The sequence below is a fragment of the Ascaphus truei genome, chromosome 3, assembly GCF_040206685.1.
Source record: "Ascaphus truei isolate aAscTru1 chromosome 3, aAscTru1.hap1, whole genome shotgun sequence".
Taxonomy (NCBI): domain Eukaryota; kingdom Metazoa; phylum Chordata; class Amphibia; order Anura; family Ascaphidae; genus Ascaphus; species Ascaphus truei.
The window spans coordinates 407,952,620-407,971,459 of record NC_134485.1 but is presented as its reverse complement, the minus strand read 5'-3'; the positions used below and the strand labels follow the sequence as shown (position 1 = coordinate 407,971,459).

The 18,840-nt window shown below is 41.9% G+C and overlaps 1 protein-coding gene across 1 annotated transcript; it reads right to left on the bottom strand.

The window, feature by feature from the left end:
• Window positions 1-1,789: 1,789 nt before the first annotated feature.
• Window positions 1,790-17,878, bottom strand: LOC142490794 (uncharacterized). Its single transcript, XM_075593216.1, has 4 exons — window positions 17,753-17,878; window positions 15,680-15,803; window positions 3,151-3,228; window positions 1,790-2,787 (listed from the first exon to the last, which is right to left on the bottom strand). Exons 1-4 carry the CDS (start codon window positions 17,876-17,878, stop codon window positions 1,790-1,792), a joined length of 1,326 nt encoding a protein of 441 aa, XP_075449331.1.
• Window positions 17,879-18,840: the final 962 nt, after the last annotated feature.

Below are 18,840 nucleotides of genomic sequence, written 5' to 3'. Positions count from 1 at the left end.
TCATTACTTGATAAAGTGAATCTTATTGAGGAATTAAAATTCCGTGCATGCTTACGGTCTTGGTAATAAGGATATTTTGCTCGAATGAAATCATCGATTTGGCGTGTGCTTGCTTTCTGTCCGCGACTGTTCAAGATGGCTTCACAGATCATGTACTTATACCCTAAAAGGGGATTAATATTGTTAACGAATTCATCAGCCATGTCTGAGTAGCACAAAAGCTGTGTGCAGGTCTGTGTTATTTGCTCATCAAAATGAATGTGCTGAATGGCTAACAAACTCCTGTTTTTCCTTGTCAAGGTCAACAAAAGTAACTACTTTGACTCCTTATTTCAAACGCCAATTGGATTTGTTTGTCTAATTGGGTTAACAGTTGTGGTTCGTGATATGGGACTGTGGGAGAAACATTTCTCCTTCTTTTATCTCGTTTGTGAAAAACATCCCTAGACTGTGAATGCGTTCACATAGTGTTTTTTTGAAAACTAACAAAGACCAGTGTGTGAAAATATTTCTTAGCCAGGCATATCAGTAAAAACACACCTGCAAAAAGAAATGTTTTTTCCCCGCTTACATTTCTGTGTGTATGTGAAAGTCTGGTTAACTCCCTGTCTGCATGAGTTTAAATACGTGTGTATATATATATATATATATATATATATATATATATATATATATATATATATATATAAATATATCTCTTATAAAAATATATATATATTTATATATAATATTTTTTTTTTTTTTATATTGCAGGAGTACACACAACATTGATGGCATTAAGTATACCTTGTATGAAACCTATTTAAATGGTGAGAAACATGATTGAATGAAGTAATAAACATTTGTTTAAGCACAATACTGTTAGAGTCTCATACTTAGGATATTTCTCAAACATTAGGCCTGTATTATTAAAATAGTGTTTTCACAAGGAAGCATGAAGTGTATTAGTTTGTGTATACCAGTTTATATAGTACTATATATATATATATATATATATATATATATATATATATATATATATATATATATATATATACACACATATATACATATATATATACACATATATACATATATATATACACATATATACATATATATATACACATATATACATATATATATACACATATATACATATATATATACACATATATACATATATATATACACATATATACATATATATATACACATATACATATATATATATATATACACACTCACACACTCACACTCACACACTCACACTCACACTCACTCAGTGTGTGTGTGTGTGTGTGTGTGTGTGTGTGTGTGTGTGTGTGTGTATATATATTATTATACATTCTGAGATGTTATAGAAACGAACACACAACTGATTAAAGGACAAAATTACAATGGCCAAGCAAGGCAAAGGTAAGTAATAATTTACACATAATCCTGCTGTACACGTACAAGAAAGATGTTTGCACTTACTTAGGTGTTTTAATAATTGCATGTGACTAATATGCATATGCAATTCTTACATCAATTAACACACCCAAATGCAATGTTTTGCTGCAAAGTCAATGGCAGCTTCTCTAAACTTAGCAACTGGCTCCTGGTGGACCATTACTGAACAGACGATTACAACATAAATATTTATAACACAATTAATTATGAGTGTTAACATTTCCAAAACTTCACGTGTACAAGAACATAGTTGAAAGTTTGGAAACAACACAGTCTTCAGCATACATACAATAGTAATTAGATAATCTGAAGTCAACAAAACAAGGCCAAAGACATATTTTCTGAATTATAACATTTATTTTTTTTGTTCCTTTTGCGAGCGAGTAACAGGCCTGCTTGTTGTCTCTTGAATTTTCCTTTTTCTTTTGCCACCAACTTTAGGCACAACAGAGCCACTTTGAGTGGCCTCTGGCACTTCACGGGCAGGGCTTGTGGCCAGTGACTGTTCACCTACGGGGCTTGTGGCCAGTGACTCACCTACAGGGCTTTTGGCCAGTGACTCACCTACAGGGCTTTTGGGCAGTGATTCACCTACAGGGCTTTTGGGCAGCGATTCACCTACAGGGCTTTTGGGCAGCGATTCACCTACAGGGCTTTTGGGCAGCGACTCACCTACAGGGCTTTTGGGTAGTGACTGTTCACGGACAGGGCTTGTGCCCAGTGACACATGTGAGCAAGTTGGTAGACACTGCACAAGTGATGGTTGGTCTGTTTCATGTGTGTCTTGTTTTGTTTTTGTCGCCTCCTTTGTAGGTGTCTGCTGCTGAATTTGTACAGATGGCAGCGGTAGGATGTCATCAGGAACCTGCACAGCAATGTCTGCTACTTGACCGGTAACATTTGGGCCTGGTGAATGAATATCAGATGAATGTGGTGAAAACTGACCTGCATGAACAGATCCTGGCTGGGAGGTGTTGAATTGTGGTACATTAGTCATTCTCCAGTAATTAGCTTGTGTTTGCTGAACAACTAATGCTTCGAATGAGGTGTTGATTTTTTGCAACTGTTTAGGCACTTCAATGAAGACTCTGTGGAGATGTGCCAATTGTGATACTGTTTCTTCCTGCAGTCCAATCATCCTTTCCAGCACTGTCATCATGTCTGAATGGCGACGATTTTCTGCGTCCACTATTTTTCCCTCTGAAGCTACAATTGCATCGTATGTGGAAGTTGATGGACGATTTGGCGGTACAACAGTTTCTATTGGCACCTCTTCATGGTCACATGATTGTATTTCAGTCTCTTCTGTGGCGTCATCCTCATCATACTCATCATCCTCATCACCATGATGTTCTAAAAAGAAATGTACACATTATTAAATGGCATGTTAATGTATGCTGTGTTACTATGTAATTGTACTGTGTCCTAAGTAACACCTAACATGTTTGCATACGTTTTATAACCTCATTAAAAACTACCTTGACTTACGAATAATGTTTGGACTCAGTATGAAATATGAATGAATGAAAAGTTGCTCTAAACTCAGAAGTCCTACATGATAATTAACATCACTAACACAATACATGTTGCCTTACACTTAATTTTCACTGACACTAAGTAATCCTATTTAAAGAAGATGTGCAAAACAAATAATGCACATGACAACATAACATATAGAAGAGCACATATTATATGGCCAGCAAATGATACACTCACCTTCTAGTAGTGTTGAGCTGGCTGACCCAGGTGAAGACACTTGTTCCATCTCAGGTGACACATGTCCTCCAGGGGCAACTATATATAACAATAACATAAGTTTTACATTTACATGTGTAAATATTGAACAAACACTTATTGTATGTTCTGTATTTATGATTAACTAACAACATCAGTTCCTTAACCGAAAATGTGTGTGAAAGTGAACATAAATAGTTGTAATAACACTGTACATGCCTGTGTACTTAGAATTTTTGAGTTCCCTAACATACAACATACTATGTTTCTGCAGTAATGCGTGAGGATAAATAGATTAAATGAGTACATAAAAATCATATGTTGTGTAGTGATATCAGTATCATAATGTACATAAGTATCATGAGATGACCATTCACAATGGTTATCATGAAGGTGGTCATATTGCAAAAAGTGTTGTTTTTGGTAGAGGATATGTGTGGTACATTAATCGAAGATGTGGCACACCTGAATGTGGCTGTGACTCAACAAGACAACACATGCAGTGTGTGATAATGTGTCTTTGATAGTAGTTCAACTATAGATATGAGTGAACTAATGTGTGACGTACGCTTTGATAAGTAATGAGTTGTTGGGGCATTTAGTAGCTAGAGTTAAGCTTTCAAATGAGTGTGATTAACTTCAGTTGTGCTATTCAGGTTGTAAGAAAGGTATTCCCTTCCCCAAAAAGCCTAATCAGCCACACCTTTCAATGACTTGAAACAGGTGCAAATGGTGTGAACTAAGTTGACCGTGAAATGAGGCTGTAATTAGTGTGTGTGCTGAACCCCACCCCCTCTGTTGAAGTGTATGCTGTGATGAGATATTAATTGCAGCTGCTTTAACACAATGGTAGATGAGCTAAGTAGTCATCTGCAGTGTTTAAGTTATGAAAACAATGACATAACATATGATACGTGTGCCTCATTATGCTGTCTGTATATGACATAAAGCAAAAATGGACCTTTTCATAAGCAACTATAGATGTGTTAGTGCCAGTGATGTTTGTAGGCCGTTACATGCAATTTCTTTGATGCATGCTTAAAATAGGCAGTAATGTCATGTTTGTCGGAGTAAAATCAATAAAATACACAATAATATGATACATATTTCTGTTCTGTACCTGTAGCTACTAATAATTTCTCATGAACATGTGTTACACGTGTACTACCCTGTTGTTCCCCATCTTCGCCCACCATCAATTGCTTCCACTGCAGCTATGCATTTTGGGAATTCACATGTAAATGAGCACGCAATGGCACGTGCTATATTAGTTACTGCTTTTAGTAGGACTACTACATATATGTCTATTTTGAGATATATATATACAGAATCAGACATATACATATATAGATGCAGGTATGCTTATATTGTGAAGACAGTATAAAAAGCAGTGTAAATATGCAAAATAACTGTAAGCAACGACACGCCTAGTACAGTAATATTTATCACCTGCTGGAAATTGTGACGGATAAATTCCAATGTCACGGTCACCAGCCAAGCCTTCCACGACGACGGTAAGTAATTTTGGCCGAAGCAGCTCCTCCAATGGAGTCAATATGAGACGTTGTGGTGTGGGCCCACCTCCAGTGCCAGTAGCATGCACGCGTTGGTCTTGTATTTTCTTTTTCAATTTGGACCTAATATCATCAAATCTTTTCCGACAATGATACTTGTCCCTGACACTATTCCCACAGGCATTGACACCAATGACTATTGTGTCCCACATTTCTTTTTTGCTTGCTGCACTTGTCCGCCCTTGAAAAACATATAAAAGATATGAGGTAAATTAATAATAATATAAGCACCAGTTTCCTACACTGCTAGCTGTTCCAAGAGATAGCAAACATGCTGTTTTATGTGTAATATGTGCAGCACATGAGCATTCACTACTAAACCTATACATGTAAGCAAGGTTGCATTCATATTGTATGCAGTTCTGGCAAATTGACCGGCTGTGTTTATTTGTCCTTGTAAGGCATGATAAAAAGCTGTGTTTCCACACTAATGAACATAGAAAGATATTGTGTACCCATATTTGCATATGAACAAAACTCAGATGACCTAGGATCACATGTATTTGAATAATAAATGTAAAGTTACACTTACCTACTAAATGTCCATAGAGACTGTCATAGTGCTCCAGAATGCCAGTGACAAGAGCCCTATTTTCCTGGTCATTGAAGCGAGGATTACGTGGCTTCTCCACACGTTTTTTCCGAGCAGGTTTAGGGTCAGAGCTTGGCTGGTGCTGACTGGACTCTCCTTCTTCCAATGGAAGAGCCTCCAAAAGCTGGCCACCAGCAAGCACGCCACCACCAGACACCCCATCAGCAACTGCGCCACCAGCAGCACTCCCAGCACCAGCACTCCCACTCCTAGCACCAGCACTCCCACTCCTAGCACCAGCACTCACACTCCTAGCACCAGCACTCACACTCCTAGCACCAGCACTCCCAGCACCAGCACTCCCACTCACAGCAACAGCACTCCCACTCCCAGCACCAGCACTCCCACTCACAGCAACAGCACTCCCACTCCCAACAACAGCACTCCCACTCCCAACAACAGCACTCCCACTCCCAGCAACACCACTCGCAGCACCAGCACTCCCACTCCCAACAACAGCACTCCCACTCCCAGCAACACCACTCGGTGCACCAGCAACATCACTCCCCTGAACAGAACGTTCACTCCGACGCGTACTCGCACGAGTAGCACTCCCACTCCCACCAGCATCACTCTTCCCACGCTTTGCGGGCATACTTCCAGCACTCACAAAAAACAGACAAGAAATGTACAGGCAATCACACGACCCACTTCCACATATAAAACAAGACAAAGATGTAAACAAAACAACAAAGGACAAAGCTCACCCAATACACAACAAGTCTCTCAGTCAATATGCAAATCTTCAATCGTCCAGCTCTGTGCGTCTCTCTCTCTCTCTCACTCCCAACAACACAGAGAATGATTAGCAGTACACGTTGCCTTTAAATATGGCGCGCAATCAAAAACATGCTTGTTTCGCCTGATTCAGCAAGATTTGTGATTGTGCAACCTAACAGCACCCCGCCACGCACGCCGATACACCTGTGTGTGATCGGCTCATCATCGTGAGAGTGGGCGGATTTGTTTTCTGGTTGATTTTGAATGTATTCGGCACTTACTGCATACGGAGAGGGAAAAACGCCAATAACATGACTAATCGATAAGCTTGCCGATTTCACATAATCGTCGCTTACTGCATGAGGCCCATTGTCCTGGAAAAAACGGTGACCACCAGATGGGAAATCATGCCTAATGTATTGAGCAATACGGGAGACAATTTGCTCTTGAAAAAATACTTTATCCATGATTCCTGGAATAATAAAAGAAAAAACTATGAAAAAGATGAACATTAGGGTGCAGCATAAACTACAGTCGTACAGTGCATAAGGCTGCAGCATGGGACTTTGTGCATTATTTTACCCACAGAGATGATTATGCATCCTGGTCCACGTCTAGAGATCGCACCCCACACATGCATCTTTAGTGGGTGCTTGGGCCACGTCTTCAGAGATACCCGTCCTATTTTGCAAAATGCAAAAGTGGCAAATCTCTCAAGAGCTACAGTTGTCTCGTCAGAAAAGATGACATCCTGAAAAATCTCGCCACTTTCGATCCATGCCCATGCTTGGTCCACTCTTTTTATCTTGTTGGTCTCCCTTATCATAGGATACGCTCTGCAATGATAAGGAAGAATTTTATAGGGACTGTACAGGCAAACCACACTTTTAACTAAAGTACAGTACTGTACAACACTTTAGCTGTACTATCCTAACGACTGCACAGTAATTACAGTACAGTATCAACCGTGTTTTGTCACTCTGCATACTATTGCAATATACTGTACATTATTACAGTGACACTTACTTTACACGTCCATATTTCCATCCCAATTGGCGTCTCATGAACCTGATGATGGTCTCAGATGCTGTGATATTGTGACTCTTCTCTAGAATAGTCTTGACTGTTTCTGCACAGCGCTCATCATTATCCTCGCTGATTTCGTCCACCAGGCACTTTGCTGTTCTACAGTTTAAAGAAAAAGAGAACTATTTGTAAGGCCCAACAATAACAAAACAAAAATATGCATTTTAATCTGCAAGATGCTTTTAGAGTCATAAAATCAGCAGGAGAAACCCTTTAATATTTTAGTCTAAAAGTAGTACAGTAATTGTTAGGCTAGAATCTAATTGCAAAGGAAACAAGTAAACAAAAAAATGCATTTGGAAATGAAACAAGCTTATGCAAGTACTGTAATACAGTAATTACAGAATAAGACAAAAATACTTACTCTGTTGTGACTAGGGGAATCCGCATTACACTTTTTGCCTTACCATGTGCATGATAGGTGACAGTGCTTTTTGCTAAACCGTGGCCCAAAGTAACTAACCAGCGTTGGATCTGTAAAATTCTGTGTCCTTTCTTGTACATATCCTGTATTTTCATGCTGAGATCCTTTGAAATCCTTTTCCTCTGTATCGCTGCTTTAGAAAATAAATCAAGCACAGAGGAATGTATATTCGATGTGTATTCGATGTATATTCAATGTGCATTCAATCAACAGAAGTGATGGTGTCCTGCACCTCGTGTCCATGCCCGCCAATTAATTCAAATAGGGACACAGTGCATAAAAGGTGACACAAATTGCATAGTCTCCCACATGCTGATCTTTATCTGAACGAGCTCTTGATACTGTATTGTGCATTTTTTCATCTGCATCCATGGATCAACCCCAATTCTACGGACGCAGGAACCTGCTTTCTTCTGCTGTGCCGACCACGAGTAAGCGAAAGTCGGAAGCTGTTTCCAAGCCAAAGGTGCCAAAAGAAAAGGTTCCGAAGGCTCCCAAGCCAAAGAAGCCTGGCCCTTTGTACGTGAAGAAGAAAATGGCCAAAATCAACCATGATCAAGTTAATTGGCCGGGCCCCAGAAGTGCCCCTGCAGCCACTGAAGCCAAATTTGACATCCCAGACTGTTCACTGCCATCAACGAGCCACGCTCATGTACATCCCAAAGTCCCCTGCTCACCTCCTCCAGCACCCAGCCACGCCAAATTTCTACCGAAGTCCCCTGCTAACCTCCTCCAGCACCCACCGTAGCCAAACTCAATGTCCCTGATTTTTCACTGTCATCAACCAGCCACGCCGATGTTCGTCCAAAATGTTCCCTGCTCACTTCTGCCAGCACCCAGCAACATCGATGTTCATCTTGAAGTCCCCTGCTCACGTCCATCAGCACACAGACATGCAGATGTTTGTCTAGAAGTTCCCTGCTCACCTCCTCCAGCACCCAGCCACGCCGATGTCCATCTGGATGACACAGCACTCCTTACACAAGATCCAGCTCTGTATCCCGCATGATGGATATTTTTAGTGGTATCGAAATGACTGACGACTCCATCGAATAATACAGGGGCAGAATGGAGGCCAAGATGGATCGTCTTTTGGAGCGCATGGAGAATATGGATAGGTGCATGGGTGTTCGTCTCGATAAGATTGAGAGGAACATTGCGGGGCTCTATTCTTTGCTTGGAGTCCCTGCCCCTGTATGTACGACCCAGGAGCATGAGGGTGACCTGGTGGCACCTTATTCTCCCATGGAGAAACCGTATACCCCACCAGTGCACCCTCTCAATCCCTCGATTTGACCTTCATACTTCCAGGATACACACATACCCTTCTGTTTGAGCCGATGACAACCCCGGTAAGGTCACAACAGGAGGAAAACATCCTCCCAGAATCTACCCCACCTGCTGCCAGAAGCACACCTGCTCCAGCACCCAGGATTGTAATGGTCCCCCTCCAACCCTTCTCCCCCCATGCATTCCACTCCCCCCTCTCTTCCCTCCTCCTCCCCCCTTCTTCCCTCTCCAGTTCCTTTTTTCTTTTCTCCTTCTTTTCTCTCTCTTTCTCATCTTGTCCTTTCTATAAGGACATCAACTTGACAGCGCTAATAGATACGACCCCGAACCACCCGATCGTAACTGACACACCTACCATCGTAACTGACACACCTACCTACGACAAGATCTACGATTCCTTTATGGTGTGCTGAAAAGCAACTAACTGTTGTTTTCAATATCCCATGTATGTATATGAAAGCATTATAATGTATATCACTCTGTTTAATGTTCACAGATGTGGTTTGTAATCCGCTGTCCCCAAAAAAATATTTGAATCCAAAAAATTATTAATTGTTTAATGCTTATTTTCTATTTTGCATGTCGAGAGCTGGGCAAAGAGAACGTGCAGGAAAACCCCATCCTTGGTGTAGGAAAGTCTCCCGGAAATACTGCCAGATAAGTCACAGTGCTCTAAGCCATGCATGCCAAGTCCCTTCCCCCCAAACCCCAAAAACCTAATGTAAACCTCTAGTACTAATGTAAATTGCTGCACCCGAAGCCAAGCATGCTTTGTTTCCTCCCTCGCCCCCCCAAACAAAAGCAGAAGATACAGTTCTGAATAATCATGGTCTGTACTGGAGTCACAGTATAATACTTTTTTTCTATTTCTGTTTTGCATGTGCATGTCTGGAGCTGGGCAAAGAGAACATACAGTAAAAACCCCTGGTTGGTGGTGGAAACTCTCCTGGCAATACTGCCAGGTAAGACACAGTGCTCCAATCCATGCATGCCAAGTCCATTACCCCAAAACCCTAATGTAAAACTCTAATCCTAATGTAAAGTTCTGTACTCGAAGCCATGCATGCTTTGTCTCTCCCCACCCCCTCAAAAAAAGGCAGAAGATGCAATTATGGTCTGTACTGGTGTCATGGTCCTTTTAACTCCTTATAGCTTCTTTTAGCCTTTAGCCGAGGATACACACAAACAATTTTCCCAGTAGAATGTAACATTGTTGTGGCAATATTAACTTGAAAGTCTGACACTTAGTATACTGTAGCAGCACTAATACACACTGGTTGAATAAGTCCTGTATGAGTAGCCAATTACAATTCATCAGTGACTCTTGGCGTATAGTAGATCATGCTGAAAAGTTGAGAGAAGATGTACTGTAGGCACTTTTTAACCATAATGTACAAAATTAATTGATAATATAGAAAATGGTCTCTTTCTTTACAGACCCAGATGTCCAAGAAGAACCAATCATTGTGAAGAAGGAAAATACAAGATTGTACATTTTGAAGAAGAGGCGATGTTGTATTATTCTATTATTATTTTCCCCTTTATTATCCTTTCCAAATAAAAATGTTCATTCTTTAAATATGCTTTTTTGTGTGTTCATGTTTTTACTGTCTAGACACTTACAGTAGTACTATACCTAAAGTTCTTAAGGCATTTAAATATATAAAAATATAATTAATACTGTATACTGTACAGAATACAGTATGTACAAAATACAGTATAAAGCTAGAAAATTAAAGTGTTTGCTTCACCCTCGGAATCCCGGTATATCAGGTAGCTCTCGATCGGTGACACCATCCTCTGCATCATGTAAAAAATCTTCTTTCTTCTTTTCTACTTGACTGCTAAAACTCTGACTCAGTGTTTGCTACTATTTAGATACACTAACGGCAGTCGTTCTGTACTACTGTCTAGCAGATACACACTGTAACACTAGGCCTCGCAGGGCAATAACCCCACATTGTGTTCCCCAACACAGTGTCCTCAGAGTCCAACACCCACCCAAATGTGTGAGACAGTGCTGTCCCACTAAATTTGAGGTGTAGATTGGTGCACGTGTTGCTTTGAGGTACCTGCCTGGTAATGCCACATCCGGGCGTGCAGATGCTGTCGTTGGAATCCACGGATAAAAAAGGTGCTCCGCGACACCTCCGCCTCTATGGTGGATGGCTTCCGCGTGGAGTTATCCACCTTTAGAATGTCTCTCACTCTGCAGAGGATGATCTAATTGCAGACTGCAAAGGGCCAGGATGCCAACACGTCCTGGCTGTATCCCTCACTCTCTCTGGTACTACAGGGGCGTGTTCCTATCCAGTGGGCCGGTCCCTGCAGCAACCACAAGCTGAGGTGAGTCGGGGCCTAGCAGGGCCTAACATGGGTTTTCTGGCCTAGTGCAGATGTCACAGACACCTGCACATACTTCCTACCATGTCCTTGTCCCAGCTCCGACTGACTGTCCCAGTGCACGAAATGTATCCTTGTGTGAGCAGGAGAATAAAAGAGCCTGATTGGCTGTGATATATAATGTGACTCCTAGTCCCTGAGCATGATGGGGCTTGCAGTTCCCGCTGAGCCCACTCACCATTGACCCTCGCACAACATGTGCTCCACAGCCCCAATGGCTGCTTGGAACTGTAGTTCCCTTGAAGCTGCCTCTACTTTCAGCTGCACTGTGCATGCGCCAGGTCTTGTGAATGCACGATTGAATGCAACATGGCGGCGCTCTGTGGAATTAGGCCGCCGCTGAGCCTCCAGTGTACCGGAGCACTCCCTAATTGCCCACAATGCCTCCACAACCTCCCGGCACTCGCTGGATGTGCACACACCCTGCCGCTGGCACCAACGCATGTCCTTACTCTCCTGGGGGTAGGGTGACCCAGGGGGAACCCTGCTATACCACAATAAACATAAAAACAACCATTACATTACAGTACAATAATGGGCAAAATTACTATTATCCAGTGTCAGGAATCGGCGTCCTCTGCGCTCCCCACACAGAGCACTTTCTCCCCTCAGGGAGTCCCTGGACACAAAACAATCCTGCCTTACCGACCTCTGCAGCTCCCCGCCCCTGCCGCCATCACTCCCCACGGCGATTCCTCTGCCCACGCCCTCCCGCGTGCACACCTGCACCATCCACTGGCTCGGTCCACGCGCGTACACGCGTTAGGGAGCACGCTCATTCTGCACACTCTTCTTCCCGTCCCCCGGACCTCAGGCTCTGCCCCCGCACACCACACGAGCATACTCAGGTTACCAACAAGACTCACCTGGCCTGTTATGCCTGCACCAATCTGCAGTGTCTCCCTGTAGCTCTTCCTGTCCCGCCTCCGTTCCTAATTGGACCTTCCTGCTTTATCTAGCTCCTCTCTGCTCTCAGTCTTTGCTCAACATCGTCTCTGTATGGAAGTACTTCTGGATTCTCTCAGTGTTTTCACAGGTTCTGACGCGGCTTGTACGACTACCCCCTCTGGCTCTCGATCTCGGCACTCCTTGGACAACGCTCACTCTGGTAACCCCTTGAACACGGCTTGGACTACGACCTATCTCCGCTCTCCACTCCCTGACCTCGGCAAGGCATTCTTCACTCTATCTCTACAACCGGTACCGGCAAGTATTGTCTACCTTACTACACCTGGCCTAGCAACACTTTATACCACACTCTGGTCACGCTCCCTTTGCTGCGGGTGCATGTATTACCACTTCACCCTTCAGCTCAGGGGACGGGTCTGGTCTGCGGGCAGCACCGGCGTAAAATCCAGATCTGGATAATAGTGCATTTGCCCATTCAAAATAAAACATTAGCCAGCAGCATAAAGTAAATAAAACTTGCACTTACCCCTGCCTGGATGAAGGCTGTCCTCATCACCATCCTCCACATCCATGTCCTCCATTGGCAGGAATAGAACAATAAAAAATATAATCTAATGGCCCCTAACCCCTAAATCAGCTTAGCAGTTAATAACTGCAAAAGTAATTAAGGGTTTAACACCCTCCCCCCTACCTACCTTGGCAGCCTAACCACCTACCCCGGGGCCAATATCCCCCCCCTCTACCCATTGGGTGGCACAGTGGTACATAATGCCCATATAATGTGGGCATGATAAACAACTATAGCAGTCAATAGGTAACCTAAAAAAAAACAACAGTGCCAAAAAGACACAACAATAAAATAAATATTTCAAGCACCTAAACACCAGAAGAATAAAAGAACTAAAAAGCCGAAACAACACATCAATAAAATTAATCTAACAGCAAAACACAAGAATAATAAAATTAATCAAACTCCTAACAACAGAACAATTAACTAAATTGAACACCTAAACCTAAACCTAAAATTAATCAAACTCCTAACAACAGAACAATTAACTAAATTGAACACCTAAACAATCCTAACATGTAATAAAACAAGTCCTACAAAAACATAACACTATACTCAAAACAATAAACAGAAATAGAAAACATAACCATTCATTGTAAACAACCATATGCCCAAAAATGCATCACTGTATTTATCAATCCCCTAAAGGTGCATAGATAAATACAGTCAATGGGCAAACAAAAACATTAAAAAAAATACAATAAAAAACCTGAAAAATTAAATTACATACATTCAATATTCTTACCTTTAGAAGTCTTCACCCTCGGAATCCCGGTATATCAGGTAGCTCTCGATCGGTGACGCCATCCTCTGCATCATGTAAAAAATCTTCTTTCTTCTTTTCTACTTGACTGCTAAAACTCTGACTCAGGCCCTCATTCTCTCACGTCTCGATTATAGCAACCTCCTGCTGTCTGGCCTTCCTGCCTCTCACCTGTCTCCCCTACAATCTATCCTAAACACTGCTGCCAGAATCACTCTACTCTTTCCTAAATCTGTCTCCGCATCTCCCCTTATGAAATCCCTCTCCTGGCTTCCGATCTCACACTCAATTCTCCTCCACACTTTTAAAGCATTACATTCTTCTTCCCCTCCTTACATCTCAGCCCTAATTTCTCTCTATGCACCATCCCGACTCTTGCGTTCTTCTCAAGGATGTCTTCTTTCTACCCCCTTTGTATCTAAAGCTCTCTCCCGCCTTAAACCTTTTTCACTGACTGCCCCACACCTCTGGCTTGCCCTTCCCCTCAGTACCCGACTAGCACCCTCTCTATCCACCTTTAAGACCCACCTTAAGACACACTTGCTTAAAGATGCATATGAATAGCAATGGATAATCCTGGACACATGATACATAAAGCTTGGCCCCCTGCAGACGCACTTACTAGAATTCCCTCCTACAGTCTCTGTACGTTCTCCCTACCTACCAATTAGATTGTAAGCTCCTCGGAGCAGGGACTCCTCTTCCTTAATGTTACTTTTATGTCTGAAGCACTTATTCCCATGACCTGATTTATATTATATTTTTTTATATGATATGTATTACTACTGTGAAGCGCTATGTACATTTATGGCGCTATATAAATAAAGACATACAATACAATTTTCTTGAAATCCATTGAAACCCCATGTGAAATCCATCAACGGATGTTGTCTTGTTGGCTTCTTAAGCTAAAAGGAGATGGAACAGGCCTGTCACATCATGTTTAAGGGTCAAATGGTACATCTCCAATCCTATTGGACGCTCTACCAAGTGAGAGGCTTTTAAAAAAAATTAAGGATGATGACATCTCCAAGGGAGGTACGTCCCATCCTTAAAACCACATGGCTGCCATCACATGGTACTAAAGCCAATCAGATTTGGGACAATCAGATTGGTTCCAGTAACATATGACATGTTCCATTTTTTTTTAAAGGATGTGACATCACTTTAAGGGATGATGTCTTATCCTTTAAAAAAAAAATTGCCATCACATGGTACATCAACCAATGGGATTGTGAGAGTACCACGTGACATATTTTCACAATCTCATTGGTTCCTGTACCATGTGATGGCAACATTTTTTTTTTAAAGGATATGGAGTGTGGTAAAGGTATTGATAGGATTTTTGAACTTTAAAAAAATAAATTTGCTCAAACTGTAGGTGAAGCAAACTTTGACAAATTAGCACATCTCTACTCTGCATGAGTGTGTATATACAGCAGTGATAGTGACAATAATTCTAGATCTTGGATTTACTGCAAAAATATCTGTCTGTTATAATAAAGAGAAAAAAATATGAATGTATTGTCATGCTGGTAGAACAGTTACATTTATATAACATCTCTTCAGAGTGTTTAGAGTAGTTTAAAAAAAGAAAGGAACATCAGCGACGTGGAGACCTCCTATTTCATTTGCTTTCAGTGAATGACTGCTGCAGAGCTTTAGTTGCGCAGTCTAACCTATTACAGTATGTCAACCGGTGACAATTTACAGTACTAATCTATGTTTATATTTTTTAGTTCGTCAATACTATGCTAATCTGTGACAATTATGCCTACAAATATGACAGTAAACATTTTTATATTAATCCAGCCTCCTTCTGCAAAAGTGATCTGTGTATGTTTAAAAGATGCAAAATCATGCAATCTTAAAAGTATCTATTCCTATTAGGAATATTTAGTTGTAATCATATATCTAGAAATACAGTATATTTATCTGTCTCAGAAAACAGTACATAATTGAAAATGTCACTTGTGCATACTGTACTGTATGACTAAATGCTTGGAAGAGTTTAAAGCAGGCACAAACTTTAATACTACAAAGTGAAACTGCAATTACTTATCAAACTTCTTTATCTCCCTGCATGAGAGAATATCATTTTTCACTCTTCCCCATTATTTATATTCATACAGTGAATGCTTTATTGAAGATGTCAGAAGTTTAGGTCTGAATTGTTGAATACCTTGCCAGAACAAGGCTTTACCACCTTCTGAGTACATCTCATTAAAGGACAACCATTTGTGCACTTTATCAATGCCTAGTAGAGTCCTGAAGAAAATACTTATGTCAAAAAACGAGTATCCACACTTTACAAAATCCATGTTTATATTTTTCAATGTGGCTTAAGCCATGGGAGATGAACTTCTGGATATATACTAATCCCAATACCTTTTGGAATAATCCTCAAAATAAAGTAAAATATTCATAACTAACACTAAAAACATTAGTTAAACTGCTTAAAGAAAAATGTAATTTAATTCTAGAGTAATATTCTTGGAAATAAATATGTAAAAGAATATGGATTCATTAAATAAACAGTTCATGCTATTTTTGTGAGTAAACATAAACGCTAATTGAAAATGTTTATTAAACAAATTAAATATAATACTTCTTTCCTAAATTCCTTCTTTTTAAATAAATAAAATCAACTTCGGGATTGATATGCTAAAATAATACTATTTTTTTTTCACCAGTGTTTGCCCGGATCTGCAGGACACTCAGGAGACTGAGAAAGATATCACCAATAACCTTTTAAAGATTCCCAGAATAAATAGTCTCTAAACCATAAAAGAGAAATTAAAGCAAATCCATACATGTTCAAGGATACTTTCGACTTGATTATTGTGGCCACACAACTCCGTTTTGGAATTTCTTTCACATGTAGCAAAACTCACTGTCCTTGTGGCCACATAGAAAAATGTGGAAACCTGCTACCACAAGGACAGCCGCAAGGACAGCATGGTCTGCAGTCCACAAAGATTAACACTGCGGAAGTCTATGTTTTTGAATGGGACCCCGCAGCTTTAATCCTTCGCATGATAGGAATTAGAATACCAATACTTACCTTCCAGATGAGCTACACAGCCGCCCACAGCTGTGTCCCCATCTCTCTGTCTAGAGCCGTGCCTTCACCGTGCAGGTATGATGCAGGGCTGTATTTCCTTCCCTCTGGGTATACGTAGATACCCTTATATGTATGTATTGTATATCATGAGGGGAGGCTATTTGGCCATATTTGATCATCCTCTGTACATCAGCAAGTGGCTTCACAGGACACGTAACACTGTCTCCTTTACTGATGTTCAGTAGATGTCCAAATATGGCCATAGAAAGCTGTGCAGCTCATCTGGAAGGTGAGTATCAATATTATCTCTCTGCAGATGTCTGAATAGGATGAATGCTGCAGGGTCCCAATCAGAAGCATGGAACCCAGCAGAGTTAAAGCTCCTGGGCAGCTTATTGTTCTCGGGGCTGCAAGAACTGTAGCCACAGTGAAGCCGCACCGAAAAAGGGAAAATCTCGGCACAGAGGACAGTAAGTGTTGCTACATTTGTATATCTTTATGTACAGCGTTCTTGGGAAATAGGGAGGGGCCACTTATTACCCTCAGGATCTGAAAGAATCAGAGAGGCTCCAGGAATGTCTAGGTATGATGGACAGAGAGAATTTGAGCAAATATACTAGCACTTCAATAACGTCTCTTTGTGGTGCACACATATGGATCTCTAAGGAAATGCAAATGCAAAAAGGGGAAGAGTCCAGGTAGTGATAGAAAGTCTGTGTATAAGTTCTTTAAGCAAATATAAACCCATGTTTCTTCACATTTGGAGCTGGGAAATTTTGCCTCTCGCTATAAACTCTAGTCTACATAAACTGGTGTGTGGAAACCTGTGTACGTGCCTACGTGTTTCGCGGAAAGCAGCTCATGGATCAACAAGCAAAAGTTTGTGATGCTTGAGAGAGTGTCTGCGGGGATCGATTGCAGTCCGGGAGGATTAAGGCTGTGAGGTGGGGGGGGGAGGGGAGTCCATGCTTCCGAAGGGGGTCCCAACAGTGTTAACCCTTCACTTGATCATTCAAGCTAAACAAACAGTGTTGAGGGCTGTATGTCAAACCCCCGTGATAATAGATGATTGAATATGGTCCTATAGTATTCCTCCTCATTGCGTAGCTACCCATATTCGGTTATCTACATCATCAAGGGGGTTGAACAGTTTGAAATATCCTTAGTCCTTGCACAGAGACTGCTTCTTACCTCAAGTTTACTGAGCTGCTCTTGGACTGTGCAGAACACCTCCACACTGTTTAGCTTCCCAACAGATGGCTCTGAAAGATTGACGCTTTGGGGGCTCCCATCAAGAAGCAAGGGCTCCCTCAGCATTAATCCTGTTCTGGGTGTTCAGGAAAAAAATAGTAAATACACACACACAGGTATATAATAACACGTTACTGAACAATAACAAGCGAGCTGTACTCTACAGTATATCACACACCACCCCAATACACCAAGTGAGTGTTCCCAAAGTATATAGGGTATTTGGCCCCAATACCACTGATGTCCTTGTTCTCCAATGTCAGGGCACACCCGAAAGTGTGTGGAATAGCGCTATCTCATGAACAGTAGTGCACTTGATGAGGTACCTGCCCAGGCACTCCAGCACCTGGGTACTGCCGAATAACAAATGGGGATCCGCTAATACAGCGATGTCGCCATCTGCGAAGGCATCCACCTCTGCTTGGGGTGAACTCCCGTTGGATGGTCTCACCTTTAAGAGTTTGTATTGTGAGTAGTTTGGTCTCAGACCACAGGTCGCAATTCACCACGCAGCGTATTGACACAATACCCTAACACTGCTATAACTATGGGGAAATGTCCCTATCTGGAGGTCTGTCCCTGTACCAGCCACAACCTGAATGTGCGTGGGGCCTATCTGGGACCTATGGGGCAATCTGGGCCTAGTTCGGGAGCCAATGACACCTGGACACTACCTTCCCCTTCTGAGCCCTTGCTTCAACTGCCAGTGCGCGGTCTAAGCCTGCAAAAAGTAGCAAAACTCTCATCAGAGGATCCGAACAGCCCTATTGGCTATCCTGCGCCCGTGACCATTCTCCTCTAGCATTTTGGGGAGTGTAGTTCCCCTGTGGAGTCCCTCTCAAGATGGCCGCTGCTACTTTGTGGTCACCGCTCATGCTCACCCTCTCTGGAATGGCCACTGCAACTCGGAGCGCTCTGTGCATGCGTGAGCTTCTACTGCACATGCTCGACTGGCACTATGGAAAATAATGGCCTCAGGAGCACCGGAGCTCCATCTCTCCACTGCCCACACACCACCAGCACCTGCC